Source organism: Rana temporaria, chromosome 2 (assembly GCF_905171775.1).
Source record: "Rana temporaria chromosome 2, aRanTem1.1, whole genome shotgun sequence".
NCBI classification, from domain to species: Eukaryota; Metazoa; Chordata; class Amphibia; order Anura; family Ranidae; genus Rana; species Rana temporaria.
Genome location: NC_053490.1, coordinates 104,679,456 through 104,697,280, shown reverse-complemented (window position 1 = coordinate 104,697,280; position 17,825 = coordinate 104,679,456). Strand labels below are relative to the sequence as shown.

Below are 17,825 nucleotides of genomic sequence, written 5' to 3'. Positions count from 1 at the left end.
GGGGCGGAAGTTATAGCATTGACTGCAGTGTTTCCTGGGAAGTGGGTGGAGCTGCGCTCTCTCCAGGTGCTGTCCTGAAAGACGAGGTGAGAAAAATGTTTTATTAGTAATGACGGCGATCAGCGATTTTTATCGTGACTGCGACATTATATCGAACACAGCGAACACTTTTGATGCTTTTTGGGACCATTGTCATTTATACAATGATTAGTGCTATAAAAATGCACTGATTACTGTGTAAATGACACTGGTAAGGAAGGGGTTAACCAGTAGGGGGCAAGGAAGGGGTTAAGTGTGTCTTAGAGAGGGATTCTAACTGTGTGGGGGCTGGGCTACCTGTGACAAGACACTGATCACTGCTCCCGATGGGAGGGAGCAGAAGATCAGTGTCCTGTCACAAGGCAGAACAGGGAGATGCCTGGGTTTACATAGGCATCCTCCTGTTCCGCAGCTCCGTGACACAGTCGCGGGACACCGGAAAACACGGGTTCCACTACCACGGTCATGGAGCTTGCGGCAAGGGCGCACTCATGCCAGCGGCAGCGCGCATGCCTGCCCACATGGTGGCAATTTGCCTGCCCGTGCCATTCTGCGAACGTAAATGTTAATGCGGTGGTCGGCAAGTGGTTAAATGGTGAACATGGAGGTGTACAGTGCAGGAAATCGTCCTCAGTGACAGTGGCCTTGCTTGCTACCCCCTCAATAGGTATCCTTATGGACTGCAAAACAACAACAAGAGAAGGGGGCACTGAGCTAGCGCATTACCAATATATATTCTATTTGAGAATAAAAACAATTGTTATACTCACAGACGCACAGCATGCACAGTATATACATATCATAGCAAGTGAGACCAACCGCCTTCAGGTCTGCTGTCGGTCACCAATACTGTGGAAGACCAGGCGGTGTCAGTAATAGCCGAGGGAGAATCCTCTTCATCAGAGCCAAAGCAGTGAAATTTCCCTTGAAATGCGTCAGCCATTACGGACGCCACCTGGTCCTCCCACACTATTGGTGACCTACAGCAGACCTAAAGGCGATTGGTCTCACTTGCTTTGATATGTATATACATGCTGTGTGTCTTGTTTTTATTGGTAATGCGTTAGGTCGGTGTGACCTTCTCTTGTTGCTTTGGAGGCACTCTAATACAGGAGGTGCATTACTGGCCAGATAACCAGGGGAAAACAGACAGAAAAGCCTAAAAAAAAAAAACGAATGCAGCCACCGCATCTGATGATTGGTAAACTGCAATATATTACCATTTTGGTTTGGGGTTTAATAATTGTTTAAATAAGGACTATTGCTAAATGTGTAAACATGTTTTATTTCTCCCCAGTTGTCTGTTGGATAGGGTGGCATAAACATGGGCAGAATGGCGAACGTTTTTTTTTTTTAACCAGCCGATGTCTCATTCATTCAGCCCTTGTGCATGGGGCTTAAGCGTTTGCTACCCTAACAAAGAAAAAAAAAAGATCCTGTTCCCTTAACTACTTCAGCCTCGGAAGAATTTACCCCCTTCCTGACCAGAGCACTTTTTGCGATTCGGCACTGAGTCGCTTTAACTGACAATTGCGTAGTTGTGAGACGTTGCACCCAAATAAAATGTATGTGTGACTCCTCGGATCTCTCTCCTCTCCAGCTGAGGTCAGTGGGAGTTCTCAGCCCCTCCCACTATAGCTGTCAGCCGGGGAGAGGAGAGAGCCAAGGAGCCATGTAAGGGCCGGGAGACGCTCTGATTTAAGGGACAGATCGGCACCTTTTTTATATAACACAGATATTGTGGCACATAATGTTATTTTACAGAGGGCATTGTACGTTTATAGTGTCGTGGCTTAACAACCACTTTAAAGCTGAGTTCCACCCTAAAAATGAACTTTCAATTAACAGCTTGCCTTTAATGTAAAAAAAAAAAAAAAAAATTTTTTTTACTTACTTCTCTATCTGGCTGTTGCTGGCAGATTTTGTAATCTGCCTAGTTCCTGGTCCTAGGTGGTTCAACTTCCTGTCCTAAGACCCCATTGCCTCCTGGGAAATGATGACACTCATTTCCCAGGAGTCTCTGGGCATTACTGTGCCTAAAAATCGCCCCCGGAATGCACCTCTCCCCGAAAAAAACAGGAACTGGGCTTCACATGCCCACACATATGATGGATACGGCCACAACATGAGCTGGAGGATATAAGTGTTTGCAATGATTTCTGGAATGATTGGGGCGCTATTAACTTCTTGAGGCCCGCGCTATAGCCGAATGACGGCTACAGCGCGGATCTGAATATCCAACTGGACGTCAATTGACGTCCGCCCCTTTGGGCGTTCCCCGCGCGCGCTCCAGAGCGCGCAGCGGGGAAACTCTGTGTTGGCCGTGTCCCTTGGACACAGCCAATTACAGATCGCCGCGAACGGCCAATCAGAGTGGCCGTTTGCGATGCGATCTGTGCGGCCAATGAGAGATGATCCCATATGTAAACATATGAGATCATCTCTCATTGCCGACTCACACAGAGACAGCGTCCTGTCTCTGGAGAGGAGACCGATCTGTGTCCCTTGTACATAGAGACACAGATCGGTCACCTCCCCCAGTCACCCCCCTCCACCTACAGTTAGAACACTATGCAGGGAATACATTTAACCCCTTCCCCACCCCATAGTGTTAACCCCTTAAATGCCAGTCACATTTATACAGTAATTAGTGCATATTTATAGCACTGATCGCAGTATAAATGTGAATGGCGCCAAAAATGTGTCAAAATAGTCCGATATGTCCGCCATAACGTCGCAGTCCCAATAAAAATCGCAGATCGCTGCCATTTCTAGTAAAAAAAAAAAATAATAAAAAATAATAATTCTGTCCCCTATTTTGTACGCGCTATAACTTTTGCGCTTATTGCGTTTTTTTTTACCAAAAATATGTAGAAGAATACGTATTGGCCTAAACTGAGAAAAAAAAAGTGTTTTTTTTTTAAAATTGGCATATGTATTATAGCAACAAGTAAAAAATATTGTATTTTTTTTCAAAATTGTCGCTCCTTTTTGTTTATAGCGCAAAAAATAAAAACCGCACAGGTGATCAAATACCACCAAAGCTCTATTTGTGGGGAAAAAAGGACGTCAATTTTGTTTGGGAGCCACGTCGCACAACCGCGCAATTGTCAGTTAAAGCGACGCAGTGCCGGAAGCTGAAATTTCACCTGGGCAGGAGGGGGGTATATGTGCCCAGTAAGCAAGTGGTAATATGTTTTAGGGACTATTTAATGTGATTAATTTTAGCTTGCAAAAAAATAAAATTATGCCCGGAACCCTGCTTTAAGGGGGAGTTAAGCCTCATACACACAATGAGAATATCGTATGAATGATCATCCATTCTTTTTGCATGCATATCGAGAATGAAGAGGTTACTAAACTTATGAAAATTCTCGTACAACAGAATTCATCTTTGAAAGTGATTTTTATTTTTTATATCCCTTCAAATAATTTCAGGTGAACTGTTGTGATCTCTCGAAAGCTGTGTACCAACGATCAGATTATTATTTAGAAAGTGGTATTTTTCATCTGATTTTCTGATTGTGTGTACTAGGATTTACAATGAAAGCTGACTATACTACTCCTATTGCAATCTGATTGCGCAATCCTTATCACATTACAAAATCTGCTGTATGTGATGTGATGAGAATGAGAAGATCCTACATTGTCACTGATGATCTGAATACACAGGCCCAGATTCTCAAAGGGCTTACGACGGCGCAGCGCCATGTACGCCGTCGTAAGTCCTAATCTGGGCCGTCGTATCTATGCGACTGATTCTTAGAATCAGTTACGCATAGATATCCATTCGATCCGACAGGCGTAAGGCTCTTACACCGTCGGATCGTAACTGCAATATTTTTTTTCCCCGCTAGGTGGCGCTTCCGTCAATTTCCGCGTCGAGTATGCAAATTAGCTAGATACGCGAATTCCCGAACGTACGTGCGGCCGACGCAGTAAAGTTACGACGTTTACGTTAGGCTTCTCCCGGCGTATACTTGCCCCTGCTATATGAGGCGCAGCCAATGTTAAGTATGGCCGTCCTTCCCGCGTCGAAAATTTATAAAATTACGTCGTTTGGGTAAGTCGTCCGTGAATGCTGCTGGACGTAATTTACGCCCACGTCAAAACCAATGACATCCTTGCAACGTCATTTAGAGCAATGCACGGCAGGGCATTTGTTAGTTCGGCGCGGGGACGTGCTTCATTTAAATGAAACACGCCCCCTACCCGCCGAATTTGAATTCCGCCGGGTGATTTATGCTACGCCGCCGCAACTTTACAGGCAAGTGCTTTGTGAATAAAGCACTTGCCTGAAAAACTTGCGGCGGCGTAACGTAAATCAGATACGTTACGCCCGCCCGATTTTACGCCAATCTACGAGAATCTGCCCCACAGTGCAGTCCACAAACAAGATGCCCCTACAAGCACTACAGATCATTTATTAGAAATGCCCCCCCCCCCCCCACAGAAATATTTACATACTCACGAGCAGGGGATTTGTGTGAAAAGGTGACGTTGGCATTACACATATTTGAAGAACATAAACATCGATACATGGCATTCTTGCACTCTGGAACACAAATCTCAGACCTGCATTCAGCATGTGCTGGAAAGCAGCCTGTAACAAATAATAAAAAATGCACTTTAATGTACAATACTGAATAAAGTAGCAATGTGAAGTCAAAGTGGAACACATAGCTAATGACATCTGAAATACACATTTTTTTAGCAGTTTCACTTGGCAAAAGGTTTGTAAGGCCCCTTTCACACGGGGCGGATCAGTAATGACCTCCGCTTGCTCAGCGGGGATCGCTCCACTGATCCCCGCTGAGCCGGCGGATGACAGGGTGGTCCCCGCACACTGTGCAGGGACCGCCCTGTCTTTTCTCCGCTCTCCCCAATGGGGGGATCGGATGAACACGGACAGTCTGTCCGTGTTCACCCGATCTGATTCGCCAGACGGATGGAAAAGTATTTTTTTCCTCCGTCACACTTTGGCGGATCGGAGCGGGTCAGATGTCAGCGGGCATGTCACCGCTGACATCCCTGGCTCCATAGAGGAGCACGGAGCGCCCGTTCAGGTCCGCCTAAAAAACTGGCAGGCGGACCTGAGCGGTCCACCCGTGTGAAAGAACCCTAATTCTGTACAGCCAGCCCTGTATATGACATTTTCTGCCACACTTCACAGGCAGGTATTAAATGGTGACATACCATCCCGATGATGATGCTGAATAACAATCTGATGGCTGGACTAATGCCCTGTACACACGATAGGTTAGTCTGATGAAAACGGTCTGATGGATTTTTCAGAACGCGGTGACGTAAGACACAAAGACGTGCTGAAAAAAACGAAGTTCAATGCTTCCAAGCATGCGTCGACTTGATTCTGAGCATGCGTGGATTTTTAACCGATGGACGTGCCTACAAACGATGGGCCAGATTCACAGAAAAAGTACGCCGGAGTATCTGCTGATACTCCGGTGTACTTTCAAATTTGCCGCGTCGTATCTTTATTTTGAATTCTCAAACAAAGATACAATGGCATTTGGCTAAGATCCGCCAGGCGTACGGCTTCGTACGCCTTCGGATCTTAGGATGCAATACTTCGGCGCCCGCTGGGTGGAGTTTGCGTTGTTTTCCGCGTCGGGTATGCAAATTAGCTGTTTACGGCGATCCACGAAGGTACGCGCATTCGTCGCATTCTCTTACGTCGTCGCTAGTCGGCTTTTCCCGTCGCAAAGTTACGGCTGCTATTTAGGTGGTGTAAAAATAGACCAGCCATGTTAAAGTATGGCCGTCGTTCCCGCGTCGAATTTCAATTTTTTTTTTATTTGCGTAAGTCGTCCGGGAATACGAAAGGACGTAACGCACGTCGCCGTTCAAAAAATTACGTCGGGGCGACGTCATTTCGCGCAAAGCAGGGCGGGAAATTTCAAAATGGAGCATGCGCAGTACGTTCGGCGCGGAAACGCGCCTAATTTAAATGGTCCCCGCCCCATTTGAATTAGGCGGGCTTGCGCCGGGCGGATTTACGCTACACCGCCGCAAGTTTACAGGCAAGTGAATTGTGAATCAGCGCTTAAAACTTGCGGCGGTGTAACGTAAATGACATACGTTACGCCGCCGCAAAGGTATGTGAATCTGGCCCAATCTTTTTTTTCCTATCGGTTTAAGTATCCATCGGTTAAATTTAAAACAAGATTGAATTTTTTTAACCGATGGATAAATAGCCGATGGGGCCTACAAACGAACTGTTGAAAACTCTCTCATTCCCCTCTCTCATCCTCTCATGATATACAATAATGGATGTAGGGGCCTTTTGGTGGGCGTAATTTTTCGGGGGGGGGGGGGGGTGCAGCATTTTATTGAATTAAAGTGGGCCGGTCTGGATGAAGTCCAGGGCCAAATATTTGTCCCAGTCCAGCCCTGTTTCAAGATGACCATAGATGTGCGCAGCCTATTACATTAGGGTGTGCACCCAATAGCTCAAACACACACGTGTGTGTGTGTGTGTGTGTGTGTGTGTGTGTATATATATATAATGGACAGTGTCAGTAGAACAGTGAATGGTGTCAGTGGGCAGGGACTGCTGTCAGTAGTTTCTTTTTATTTATTTTTTATTACATTTGACAATTTTTTTATTTTTTACTATCATTTTTTATTATTTTCTTTTACAATTTTTAAGGATCGCCATTGGGGGGCTTTGATGAGATATCAGGGTCCTAAACAGGCCCCTGATATCTCACTTTTGAGACATAGAAAGAGGCTGAGGACAGAGATTCCAGAGTCCCTTTCTCTGCAGCCAAGCAGCAGGGGGAATCTGTGCAGTACAGGGTCATTGGCCTGGGCACACCTGGCACACCCTGTGCGCACGCCTATGAAGATGACAAAGATGACAGATGACAAGGTCTCCAGATTCAGTAACTATTACTCATTGTTATTTCTGCTGATTGCGTTAAGCTTAGTACACATTATCGCACGAATGATCGTCTGATTTTTTTTGGATGCCAATTTCCATTTTGAAATTAGTAGGTTACTAAAGTACGAAAGATCTTGTATGACAGAATTAACCACTTCATTACTGGGCACTTAAACCCCCTTCCAGACCAATTTTCAGCTTTCAGCGCTGACGCATTTTGAATGACAATTGCGCGGTCATACAACACTGTACCCAAATTATATTTTTATCATTTTTTCCTCACAAATAGAGCTTTCTTTTGGTGGTATTTGATCACCTCTGGGATTTTTATTTGTTTTGCGCTATAAACATAAAAAAACTGAAAATTTTGAAAAAAAAACACACAATATTTTTTACTTTTTGTTATAATAATATCCCAATTTTTTAAACAAAATAAAATAAACATTTTCCTCGGTTTAGGCCGATACGTATTCTTCTACATATTTTTGTTAAAAAAAAAATCGCAATAAGCGTATATTGATTGGTTTGCGCAAAAGTTATAGCGCCTACAAAATAGGGGATAGATTTATCATATTTTTTTTTTTTTTTTACTAGTAATGGCGGCGATTTGCGATTTTTTTGTCAGGCCTGCGATATTGCGGCGGACGTATCGAACACCTTTGACACAATTTTGGGACCATTCACATTTATACAGTGATCAGTGCTATAAAAATGCACTAATTACTGTATAAATGTGACTGGCAGTGAAGGGGTTAACACTAGGGGGCGAGGAAGGGGTTAAATGTATTCCCTGGGTATGTTCTTACTGTGTGGGGGGAGGGAACTGACTGGGGGAGGTGACCGATGCTGTGTCCCTATGTAAAGGGACACAGATCGGTCTCCTCTCTCCCTGACAGCACGTGGAGCTCTGTGTTTACACACAGGGCTCCACGTCCCTGCTGTCACCGACGATCGCGGGTGTCTGGCGGACATCGCGCCCGCAAGGCACACGCATCGGCTCCCGAGCAATGCGCCGGGCACGTTGTTTCCCCGCTGCGCACCCCCAGCCGCGCGCACGGGGAACAACAACAACAGGACGTCCAGGGACGTCCACCCGGCACTTGAGAGCCGCGCTGTGGACGTCTTTCATCCATAGCACGGATCCCAAGTGGTTAAACTTTGGAAGTGATGTAGTGTATTTGTATTGTATTTTTGGACAAAAACTGTACTGATTAAACGAAAATCGTATGAGAATTCTTTTTCGTGATTGTCTCGTTGGAAAATTTCAGATGACAGCTGTGTACTAACGATCAGATTATTGTACAATCGCTTCAAAAGCGGTATTTATTGTATGATGATCGTGTGCATGAGGCTTTAACCACTTGCCGACCAGCCGCCGCAGTTTTACTGCGGCAGCATGGCACGGCTGGGCGAAACAACATTATGTTACGTCGCTTCGCTTTGTGGCCACTAGGGGAGCACGCGCCGCCAGAGGCACACGCGTGCTCGCTGCTTGCCCCCGGAGCCAATGGGAGTGCCCGGTGGGCGCGATGACCGTCGGACACCCTCAATCGCTCGTGACACAGTGAGGACCGGGATCTGTGTGTGTAAACACACAGGTCCCCGTTCTTTCAGGGGAGAAATGACTGATCGTGTGTTCATACAAAGTATGAACAGCGATCTGTCATCTCCCCTAGTAAGTCCCATCCCCCTTCAGTTAGAACACAGAGAGGGAACACAAGTAACACCTTGACCGCCATAATGTCGCAGTCACTATAAACATCGCTGATCGCCGCCATTACTAGTAAAAAAATAATTATTAATAAAAATGCCATAAAACTATCCCCTATTTTGTAAACGCTATAACTTTTGCGCAAACCAATCAATAAACGCTTTTTGCATTTTTTTTACCAAAAATATGTAGAAGAATACGTATTGGCCTATACTGAGGAAATTTTTGGGGGGATATTTATTATGCAAAAAGTAAAAAATATTGATTTTTTTTCAAAATTGTCGCTCTATTTTTGTTTATAGTGCAAAAAAATAAAAACCGTAGGAGGTGATCAAATACCACCAAAAGAAAGCTCTATTTTTGGAAAAAAAGTACGTAAATTTTGTTTGGGAGCCACGTTGCACGACCGCGCATTTGTCAGTTAGAGCGACGCAGTGCCGAATCGCAAAAAGTGGCCTGGTCTTTGGCCAGCCAAATGGTCCGGGGCTTAAGTGGTTATCTGGTGCTGGCACAAAGCTGGCACCATCTTGGTCCTCCTCGGCCTACCATACAGGGCATCTGCCCAGAGGTGCTATGCTGCCAGAAAAATACACATTCAGAACACCTCCAGGTAGCCATATTGCATTGCATGTTACAGAAAATTACAGAGCAGCAGATTGAAAAGGAAAGGTCATTTTTAATAACATTCAATTACAATATGACTTGTGTTGCAATTGTATACGCTATATTTTCTTTTATTTGCAATTTTTTTTGCCACAAAAGTGGAGTTACCCTTTAATGATAGGAATATTGACCAGAGCATAGGTAGAAGATCTATTGCACACGTTCCTGGCAAATATGGCTCATAAAATGGTAGGTGCTGTAGTGATTACCAGTTGGGTCTTGGAAACCTCACGCAAGCGTACATATTCACATTTTTTATGTTGTTTGCATAAGTCGTCCGCGAATCGGGATTTACGTCGTTTACGTCCACGTCAAAATCAATAGGCCGCAATGCACACTGGGAAATGTAGGCGCCTGGCGCATGCGCAGTTTAAAAAAAACGTAAAAAACGTGAGGTCAAGCCTCATTACCATCAAACATGCCCCCCTCCAACACATTTGAATTTGGCGCCCTTACGCCCGCCCCCTTTAGGCTACGCCGCCGTATATTAGCAGGCAAGTACATTGAGAATCATGGGCCAGATCCACAGCCAGCGCTTAACTTAAATCTTCCTATTTAAGTTACACCGCCGCAAAATTTCTACCTAAGTGCCCGATCCACAAAGCACTTACCTAGAAATTTTCGGCTGTGTAACTTAAATCTGTCCAGCACAAAGCGTGCCCAATCTAATGGGGCGAGTCCCATTTAAATTAGGCGCGCTCCCGCACCGGACGTACTGCGCATGCTCCCGACGAGATTTTCCCGACGTGCATTGCGCGAAATTACGTTGCGCCAAGTTTTGTGAATCGCGCGGGAAAAAAAAAAGATGCGGCAGGAAAAAAAAAATGTTTTAAAAAAATTTGACATCGCCTCGGGAAAGAAGGGTATACTTTTACAAGGTGTACTAACTTTACACTTTGTAAAAGCAGCCCTAATTTTGCGTTTGCAAACTAACAACTTACGGAGACTTCACAAAGGGAAACCGCTTCGTGGATCTCCGTAAGTGCTAATTTGCATACCCGAAGCGCCATTTCGACGAGAAATGCCCCCAGCGGCGGCCGAGGTACTGCATCCTAAGATCCGACAGTGTAAAACTATTACACCTGCCGGTTCTTAGGAATATCTATGCGTAACTGATTCTGTGGATCAGTCGCATAGATAAAAACAGGGATACGCAGGCGTATCAGCGGATACGCAGGCGTATCAGCAGATACACCTGCGTATCCCTTTTGAGGATCTGGCCCCATGTACTTGCCTAGCTAACTTACGGCGGCGTAGCCTAAACACGCTAAGCTACGCCGCCGTAACTTTGCTCCTCTCTACCTGAATCTACCTAATAGATTCCTCTGTCTTGGAGGGGATCTATATGTGATCCTGTGAGACACAGTGGTGGAGTGGTGCGGTCAATGTGATCTCTTTCATTAAGGCCCCTTTCACACTGGGGCGGGAGTAGGGTTGCCACCTCATCCCTTTAAAAACCGAACACATATGAAGTACACAAGTTCTGTGACTGATTAAGGTGGTAATTAAACTCACTGGGTGACTTATCTGCATGAAATTTGCCTCAGAACCTGTGTAATTCATATGTGTTCGGGTTTAAAGGGATGAGGTGGCAACTCTAGGCAGGGAGGTGCGGTGGCGGTATAGTGCCGATATTTTTAGCGGTGCTATACCGCTGGAATTGCGGCGGTATTTGGCAGCTAGCGGTGCGGTTTTAACCCCTGCTAGCAGCCGAAAACGGGTTAATACCGCCGGCAATGCGCCTCTGCATAGCCGCGGTTTCCCATTGCTTTCAATGGTAAACACACCGCTCCTCTCACCGCTTTGAAAGATGGGGCTAGCAGGACTTTTGGAGCAGTCCTGCTAGCGCACCGCTCCAGTTTGATAGCCCTCAGGGAGAAACAGCAGCCGCTGTTTAGGGTTGGTTCGCGGGCGCTATTTTTAGCGCAATAGCGACTGCAAACCGCCCCAGTGTGAAATGGGTCTAAAGAAACCTTAGGAAGTTGTCGATCCATGGTGTGCTGGCAAATATGTACACCTTCTACCTATGTTGACGATTAAATTGTTTGGCTTATTTAAGCCCTGTACACACGATCGGTCCATCCGATGAGAACGGTCTGATGGACCGTTTTCATTGGTTAACCGATGAAGCTGACTGATGGTCAGTCGTGCCTACACACCATCGGTTAAAAAACTGATCGTGTCCAACGCGGTGACGTAAAACACAACGACGTGCTGAAAAAAATCGAAGTTCAATGCTTCCAAGCATGCGTCGACTTGATTCTGAGCATGCGTGGATTTTTAACCGATGGACGTGCCTACAAACGATCGTTTTTTTTCTATCGGTTAGGTACCCATCGGTTACATTTAAAACAAGATTGCTTTTTTTTAACCTATGGATAAATAACCGATTGGACCCACACACGATCGGTTTGGTCCGATGAAAACGGTATATCAGACCGTTCTCATCGGTTTGACCGATCGTGTGTACGCGGCATGAGAGATTTACCTGCTTGTTGATAGTTATCTCATATGCATCACATTGCATTCTTTGTACTGAAAATGAGCCGATTACCAACAAGCTAGCTAAGGTCCCTAGGCTGGATTCACACCTATGCAGTTTGCATATTCCAGATGCATTTTGCATTCTTCAATACACATTTTTAATCCATTGAAGTCTATAGAACCAAAAACCAGGAAAAATCCCTTTCCATAAAATGCACAGATGTGAACTACATCCATAGGAAACCATGTAAAATGGACTGTAGTGTGTTTCTACAAAACTGAAAACGCACTAAAAATGCATAGGTGTGAACTATGCCTCAGCCAACATCAGATTCTGAAAAGTAAAACTATAGTAATTTTGGAATGGACACACTGGCCCAGATTCTCGTAGAATGGAGTAATTTTGGGCGGGCGTAACGTATCTCATTTACGTTACGCCGCCGCAAGTTTTTCATGCAAGTGCTTTATTCACAAAGCACTTGCGTGTAAAGTTGCGGCGGCGTAGCGTAAATCACCCGGCGTAAGCCCGCCTAATTCAAATTAGGCGGGTAGGGGCGTGTAGAATTTAAATGAGGCGTGTTCCCGCGCCGAACGTACTGCGCATGCGCCATCTGTAAAATATCCCAGGGTGCATTGCTCCAAATGACGTCGCAAGGACGTCATTGGTTTTGACGTGAACGTAAATGGCGTCCAGCCCCATTCACGGACGACTTACGCAAACAACGTAAATTTTTAAATTTCGACGCAGGGGCAACTTTACGCCGGGAAAACCTAACGTAAACGTCGTAACTTTACTGCGTCGGCCGCGCATACGTTCGGGAATTTGCGTATCTAGCTAATTTGCATACTCGATGGGGAAAACGACGGAAACGCCTCCTGGCGGCCAAAAAAAAAAATTGCAGTTAAAGCGGTCCTCCACCCTAAAGTGGAGTCCCGCTGATCGGAACCCTCCCCCCCTCCGGTGTCACATTTGACACCTTTCAGGGGGAGGGGGGTGCAGACACCTGTCTAAAGACAGGTATTTGCACCCACTTCCGGCCACACGCTACGGGCGAAAGACGGGCATTCCGTCACATCCCGTCTGTCGCCCGTTGTGTGCTGGGAACACTCGGCTCCCAGCACACAGCGTGTGAGCCAATCGGCGGGCGCAGCGCGACTCGCGCATGCGCCGTAGGGAACCGGGCAGTGAAGCCGCAGCGCTTCACTTCCTGGTTCCCTCAGCGTGGATGGCGGGGGGAGCAGCAGAGTGACGAGCGATCGCTCGTGCTCTGCTGCGATCGGCGCTGGACTCCAGGACAGGTAAGTGTCCTAATATTAAAAGTCAGCAGCTGCAGTATTTGTAGCTGCTGTCTTTTAATATTTTGTTCCCGTGGCACATCCGCTTTAAGAACCGACGGCGTAAGAGCCTTACGCCTGTCGGATCTAATAGATATCTATGCGTAACTGATTCTCAGAATCAGTCGCATAGATACGACGGCCCAGATTAGGACTTACGACCGGGAAAACCTAACGTAAACGTCGTAACTTTACTGCGTCGGCCGCGCATACGTTCGGGAATTTGCGTATCTAGCTAATTTGCATACTCGACGAGGAAAACGACGGAAACGCCACCTAGCGGCCAAAAAAAAAAAATTGCAGTTAAGATCCGACGGCGTAAGAGCCTTACGCCTGTCGGATCTAATGGATATCTATGCGTAACTGATTCTAATGCCACGTACAGACGGTCGTTTTTTGTGATGAAAAAAAACGACGTTTTTGAAAACGTCATTTAAAATGACCGTGTGTGGGGAAAACGTCGTTTTATGTCTTCTGAAAAACGACAAAAAAAAAATTCAAACATGCTCGAATTTTTTGTGTCGTTTTTCAAAACGTCGTTTTTTGTATCAATGAAAATGATAGTGTGTGGGCAAAACGACGTTTCAAAACGACGTTTTTAAACCCGCGCATGCTCAGAAGCAAGTTATGAAGCTAGCTTCAATGGAAAAGAGTGCCGTCGTACGTGCTGAACGTAACCACGCTTTGCTAGAGCATTTTAAAAAACGATGGTGTGTAGGCAACGTCGTTTTTGAAAATGAAGTTTCAAAAACGTCGTTTTATTTCATGATTCAAAATGTCGTTTTTTTTTCATCCCAAAAAACGACCGTCTGTACGCGGCATAAGAATCAGTCGCATAGATACGACGGCCCAGATTAGGACTTACGACGGCGTACATGGCGCTGCGCCGTCGTAAGCCCTTTGAGAATCTGGGCCACTCAGTCCAGAATATGCAATATAGAGGAATGGCAGTTAGTTAGGACTCTTTATGACATAAAGTCTTACCTAGAACAAAAGGCTGCAGCTGTCCATTGTAAAAAGTCCATACTCCCACACAACAGTTGCTGCGATTGCATCGTACTCTCCCTGGTTCCTTTATATCTCCAAATGTTGCCATAGGAAATCCAACAGTAAAAGAGGTATTTTCGTACATTGCACAGGAGAGTCCTTCTGGATGAACAACTAGGGGAAAGCAGAGTCCACATTACAAAGGATCCCATCATTCTATGCTCACCAATGATCAGCTCCATGTTGAAGAATAGACAACTTACCTGTTGGCGAAACAGTAAGAATGATCAAGTATGCTAGGACGTGTAATTTACCCTGAGCCATTCCTATCAGATGCACTAGGGAACGCGGTGGAAAGCTAGTAACTATTTTCGCTACCCCTGGCTCCAGCACATCCCTAACTGCACCTGTTAACCTAATGAATTTTTATGTTTGTTAGAAATCCTCTGCTCTACCACGGCTGTCTCCTATTTCACATAACCTATCTCATGCCTAATTCCTGTAAATAATGTTCATTATGGATTCTTTTTTACCCTTAGCTGGCAGGTCTGAGATGGGAGCATAAAACTTCTCAAGGATACCAAACAAGGGGCGTAACTTGGCCATAGCGGTATGTTGAGGGAGTGCTTTTCTGGGAACACTGAGTAAAGGGAGGGACCTGACATTCAGTGTGATAACAGAATCTAATTAAAAAATATATTTGGAAAAATCAGTGCGCATTAACTCAAAGGCATGTCTATCTTTCTTTTATGAATTTTTTTATTTTTCTTTCCAAAAAGCAAAATAATCAACTGTTCAGGATTCTGTATAAGGCCTCGTACAGACGGGCAAACATGTACGATAAAAAAACGGTCCGCCGGACCGTTTTCAGCGTACATGTCCGCCTGGAGATTTCTGTATGATGGCTGTACACACCATCATACAGAAATCCGCGCGTACACGATACGCGGCGACGAGGCCGCGCCGTCGCCGCGAAGATGACGTGGCGACGTGCGCGGCCCTGGCAATTTAATGCTTCCACGCATGCGTCAAAGTCATTTGACGCATGCGAGGGATGGCGGCCGCTCGGACATGTACGGTAAGTCTGTACAGACGACCGAACATGTCCGACGGACAGGATTCCAGCGGGCATGTTTCTAAACAAGTTTAGAAACATTTGCCCGCTCGAAAAAGGCCCGGCGGGCAAATGTACGCTGGAATCCTGTCCGCTCGGCTGTACAGACGACCGAACATGTCTGCTGAAACTGGTCCGGGGACCAGTGTCAGCAAACATGTTCGGTCGTGTGTACGGGGCCTAAGTGACTCTCTCATGCTAGTACTTACCTGGCTGGGAAGCTTATAATTGAATTGAGCAATGTCTGCTCTGCAGGCACTTACCAGTTTCATGGTGGCAATGCACGTGTGTGGCTTTACTGCTACTAATGTACATGTCTTGAATACAATATGGTAGCTGTGAGCTGCAAACAGGGAAAAAGTTAGGGCCAGATTCAGGTACATTTGTGGCGGTCTAACGTATCCCATTTACGTTACACCGCCGCAAGTTTTAAGCGCAAGTGCTTGATTCACAAAGCACTTGCCTGTAAACTTGCGGCGGCGTAGCGTAAATGCGTCCGGCGCAAGCCCGCCTAATTCAAATGGGGCGTGTATCATTTAAATTAGGCGCGTTCCCGCGCCGAACGTACTGCGCATGCTCCGTTTTGAAATTGACGTGCGTTACGTCCATTCCTATTCACGGACGACTCAGGCCCCATACACACGAGAGAATTTATCCGCGGATACGGTCCAGCGGACCGTTTCCACGGATAAATCCTCTCAAAGATTTCCGCAGATTTCGATGCGATGGAGTGTACACACCATCGCATTGAAATCCGCGCGGAAATCCTCTGGCGATGACGTGTCGCGCCGTCGCCGCGATTATGACGCGGCGACGGGCGCGACGCTGTCATATAAGGAATTCCACGCATGCGTCAAATCATTACGACGCGTGCGGGGAATCCCTTTGGACGGATGGATCCGGTGAGTCTGTACAGACGAGCGGATCCATCCGTTGGAATGGATTCCAGCAGATGGATTTGTTGTGCATGTCAGCAAATATCCGATCTGCTGGAATCCATCCCAGGGGAGATTTCTCCGCGGAAACAGATCCGCTGGTGTGTACACACCATAGGATCTATCCGCAGAAACCCATTTGCTGGGATTTATCTGCGGATGGATTCTATCGTGTGTATGGGGCCTTACACAAAAAAAAATAAAAAAAATGTAAAATTCGACGCGGGAACGACAGCCATACTTTAACATGGGCAGTCTAAATCTAAGCCATGAAATAGCAGCCGTAACTATCCGCCGGGAAAAGTCGACTAGCGTCGACGTAAGAGAATGCGACGAACATGCGTACCTTCGTGGATCGCCGTAAACAGCTAATTAGCATACCCGACGCGGAAAACGACGCAAACTCCACCCAGCGGGCGCGGAAGTATTACACCTACGATCTGAAGGCGTACGAAGCCGTACGCCTGTCGGATCGAAGCCGTACGCCTGTCGGATCGAAGCCTAAAGCCGTCGTATCTTGGTTTGAGAATTCAAACTAAAGATACGACGCGGCAAATTTGAAAATACGCCGGAGTATCAGTAGATACGCCGGCGTATTTCTACTGTGAATCTGGCCCTTAATTTCTAAGTGTTCCTGTAAAGAGAACACTTTAAATTACAGTAATAAAAGCCCCTTTAGCGTCCCTTTATATTTAAAATGTTCTCACAATATTAACCCCTTCGCTGCTGTCTGTTCATTGTTTGCACGCAACTTTATCTGGCTGCTGACTGGAGCTACTGGAGCTCCACTCTAGACAGGAAACATGTATGATATGCAGCTTCTTCTCTGCTGTTTCATTTTCTAAGGACTACATATGCCATGGTACCTTGCTGCCTGCAAGCCATGATTCCTCTTCTGCCTCATAAAACCCTTCCTTCTAACACCTCTGTAGATCAGAAGGCAGGCTCTGTGAAATGTGTGACACAGCAGTGCCTACTCACAGGGTACAGTGAAAATCTGTCACAGAAGTCAAGGAAGTAAATGTGTGGGGATCCTCACTAAGGATGAGCTTCGGCGTGTTCGCACACCCCACGTGCAGAGCCCGCCAGGAAGTCGGCACTGTGCTGCGCTAATCACAGGCAGTGAGACATTGTCCCGATGCGCGGCTGCAGAGATCGGGAAATGTCTCACTGCCTGTGATTAGCACAGCGCTGATTTCCTGGTGGGCTCTGCATGTGGGGTGTGCAAACACACCAGAGCTCATCCTTAATCCTCCCAAAGCAAGTGTAAAACTTCAGCACAGGTGCCATTCAGAGAATGCTTTGCATTTTCTCAATTAATACAAAACATTCTGTGATTAGACAAGGAGGAGAGAGCGGGCTGTGACATTCTCTGAATGGTGGTTCTCTGAAGCAACCGCCTATGTTCAGAATGCAGCAGGACAGCCACTAGCTTCCTACAGCAGCCAGGAACGTGTGTAAATCTGACAAGCTAACTGTAAGGTTTCACACACACACACACACACCCCAGCAAAAGTCCCCACCCCCCTCCACAAGCCATTCTTCATTGGCTTCAATAGGAGGCAAGTGAAACATCAGGGATCTAAAAGACCCTTGAAGTCATATTAAAGAAAATATAGAAATCACATTGGAGACCTTTTGTCCCCTATGTAA

The 17,825-nt window shown here is 46.2% G+C and overlaps 1 protein-coding gene across 4 annotated transcripts in view; it reads right to left on the bottom strand.

The window, feature by feature from the left end:
* AMHR2 (anti-Mullerian hormone receptor type 2) overlaps positions 1-14,721 on the bottom strand; it is a 91,243-nt gene extending 76,522 nt beyond the window's left edge. For 2 of the 4 annotated variants that reach the window (XM_040340697.1, XM_040340698.1), the window contains exons 1-3: positions 14,387-14,721; positions 14,121-14,297; positions 4,511-4,642 (exon numbers count right to left, since the gene is read on the bottom strand). In XM_040340697.1, coding sequence (XP_040196631.1) covers positions 4,511-4,642; positions 14,121-14,297; positions 14,387-14,447 — 370 coding nt within the window. In that variant the 5' untranslated portion in view covers positions 14,448-14,721. The remainder of the gene's footprint in view (positions 1-4,510; positions 4,643-14,120; positions 14,298-14,386) is intronic. The other 2 variants (XM_040340699.1, XM_040340700.1) reach the window with 1 other exon arrangement.
* Positions 14,722-17,825: the final 3,104 nt, after the last annotated feature.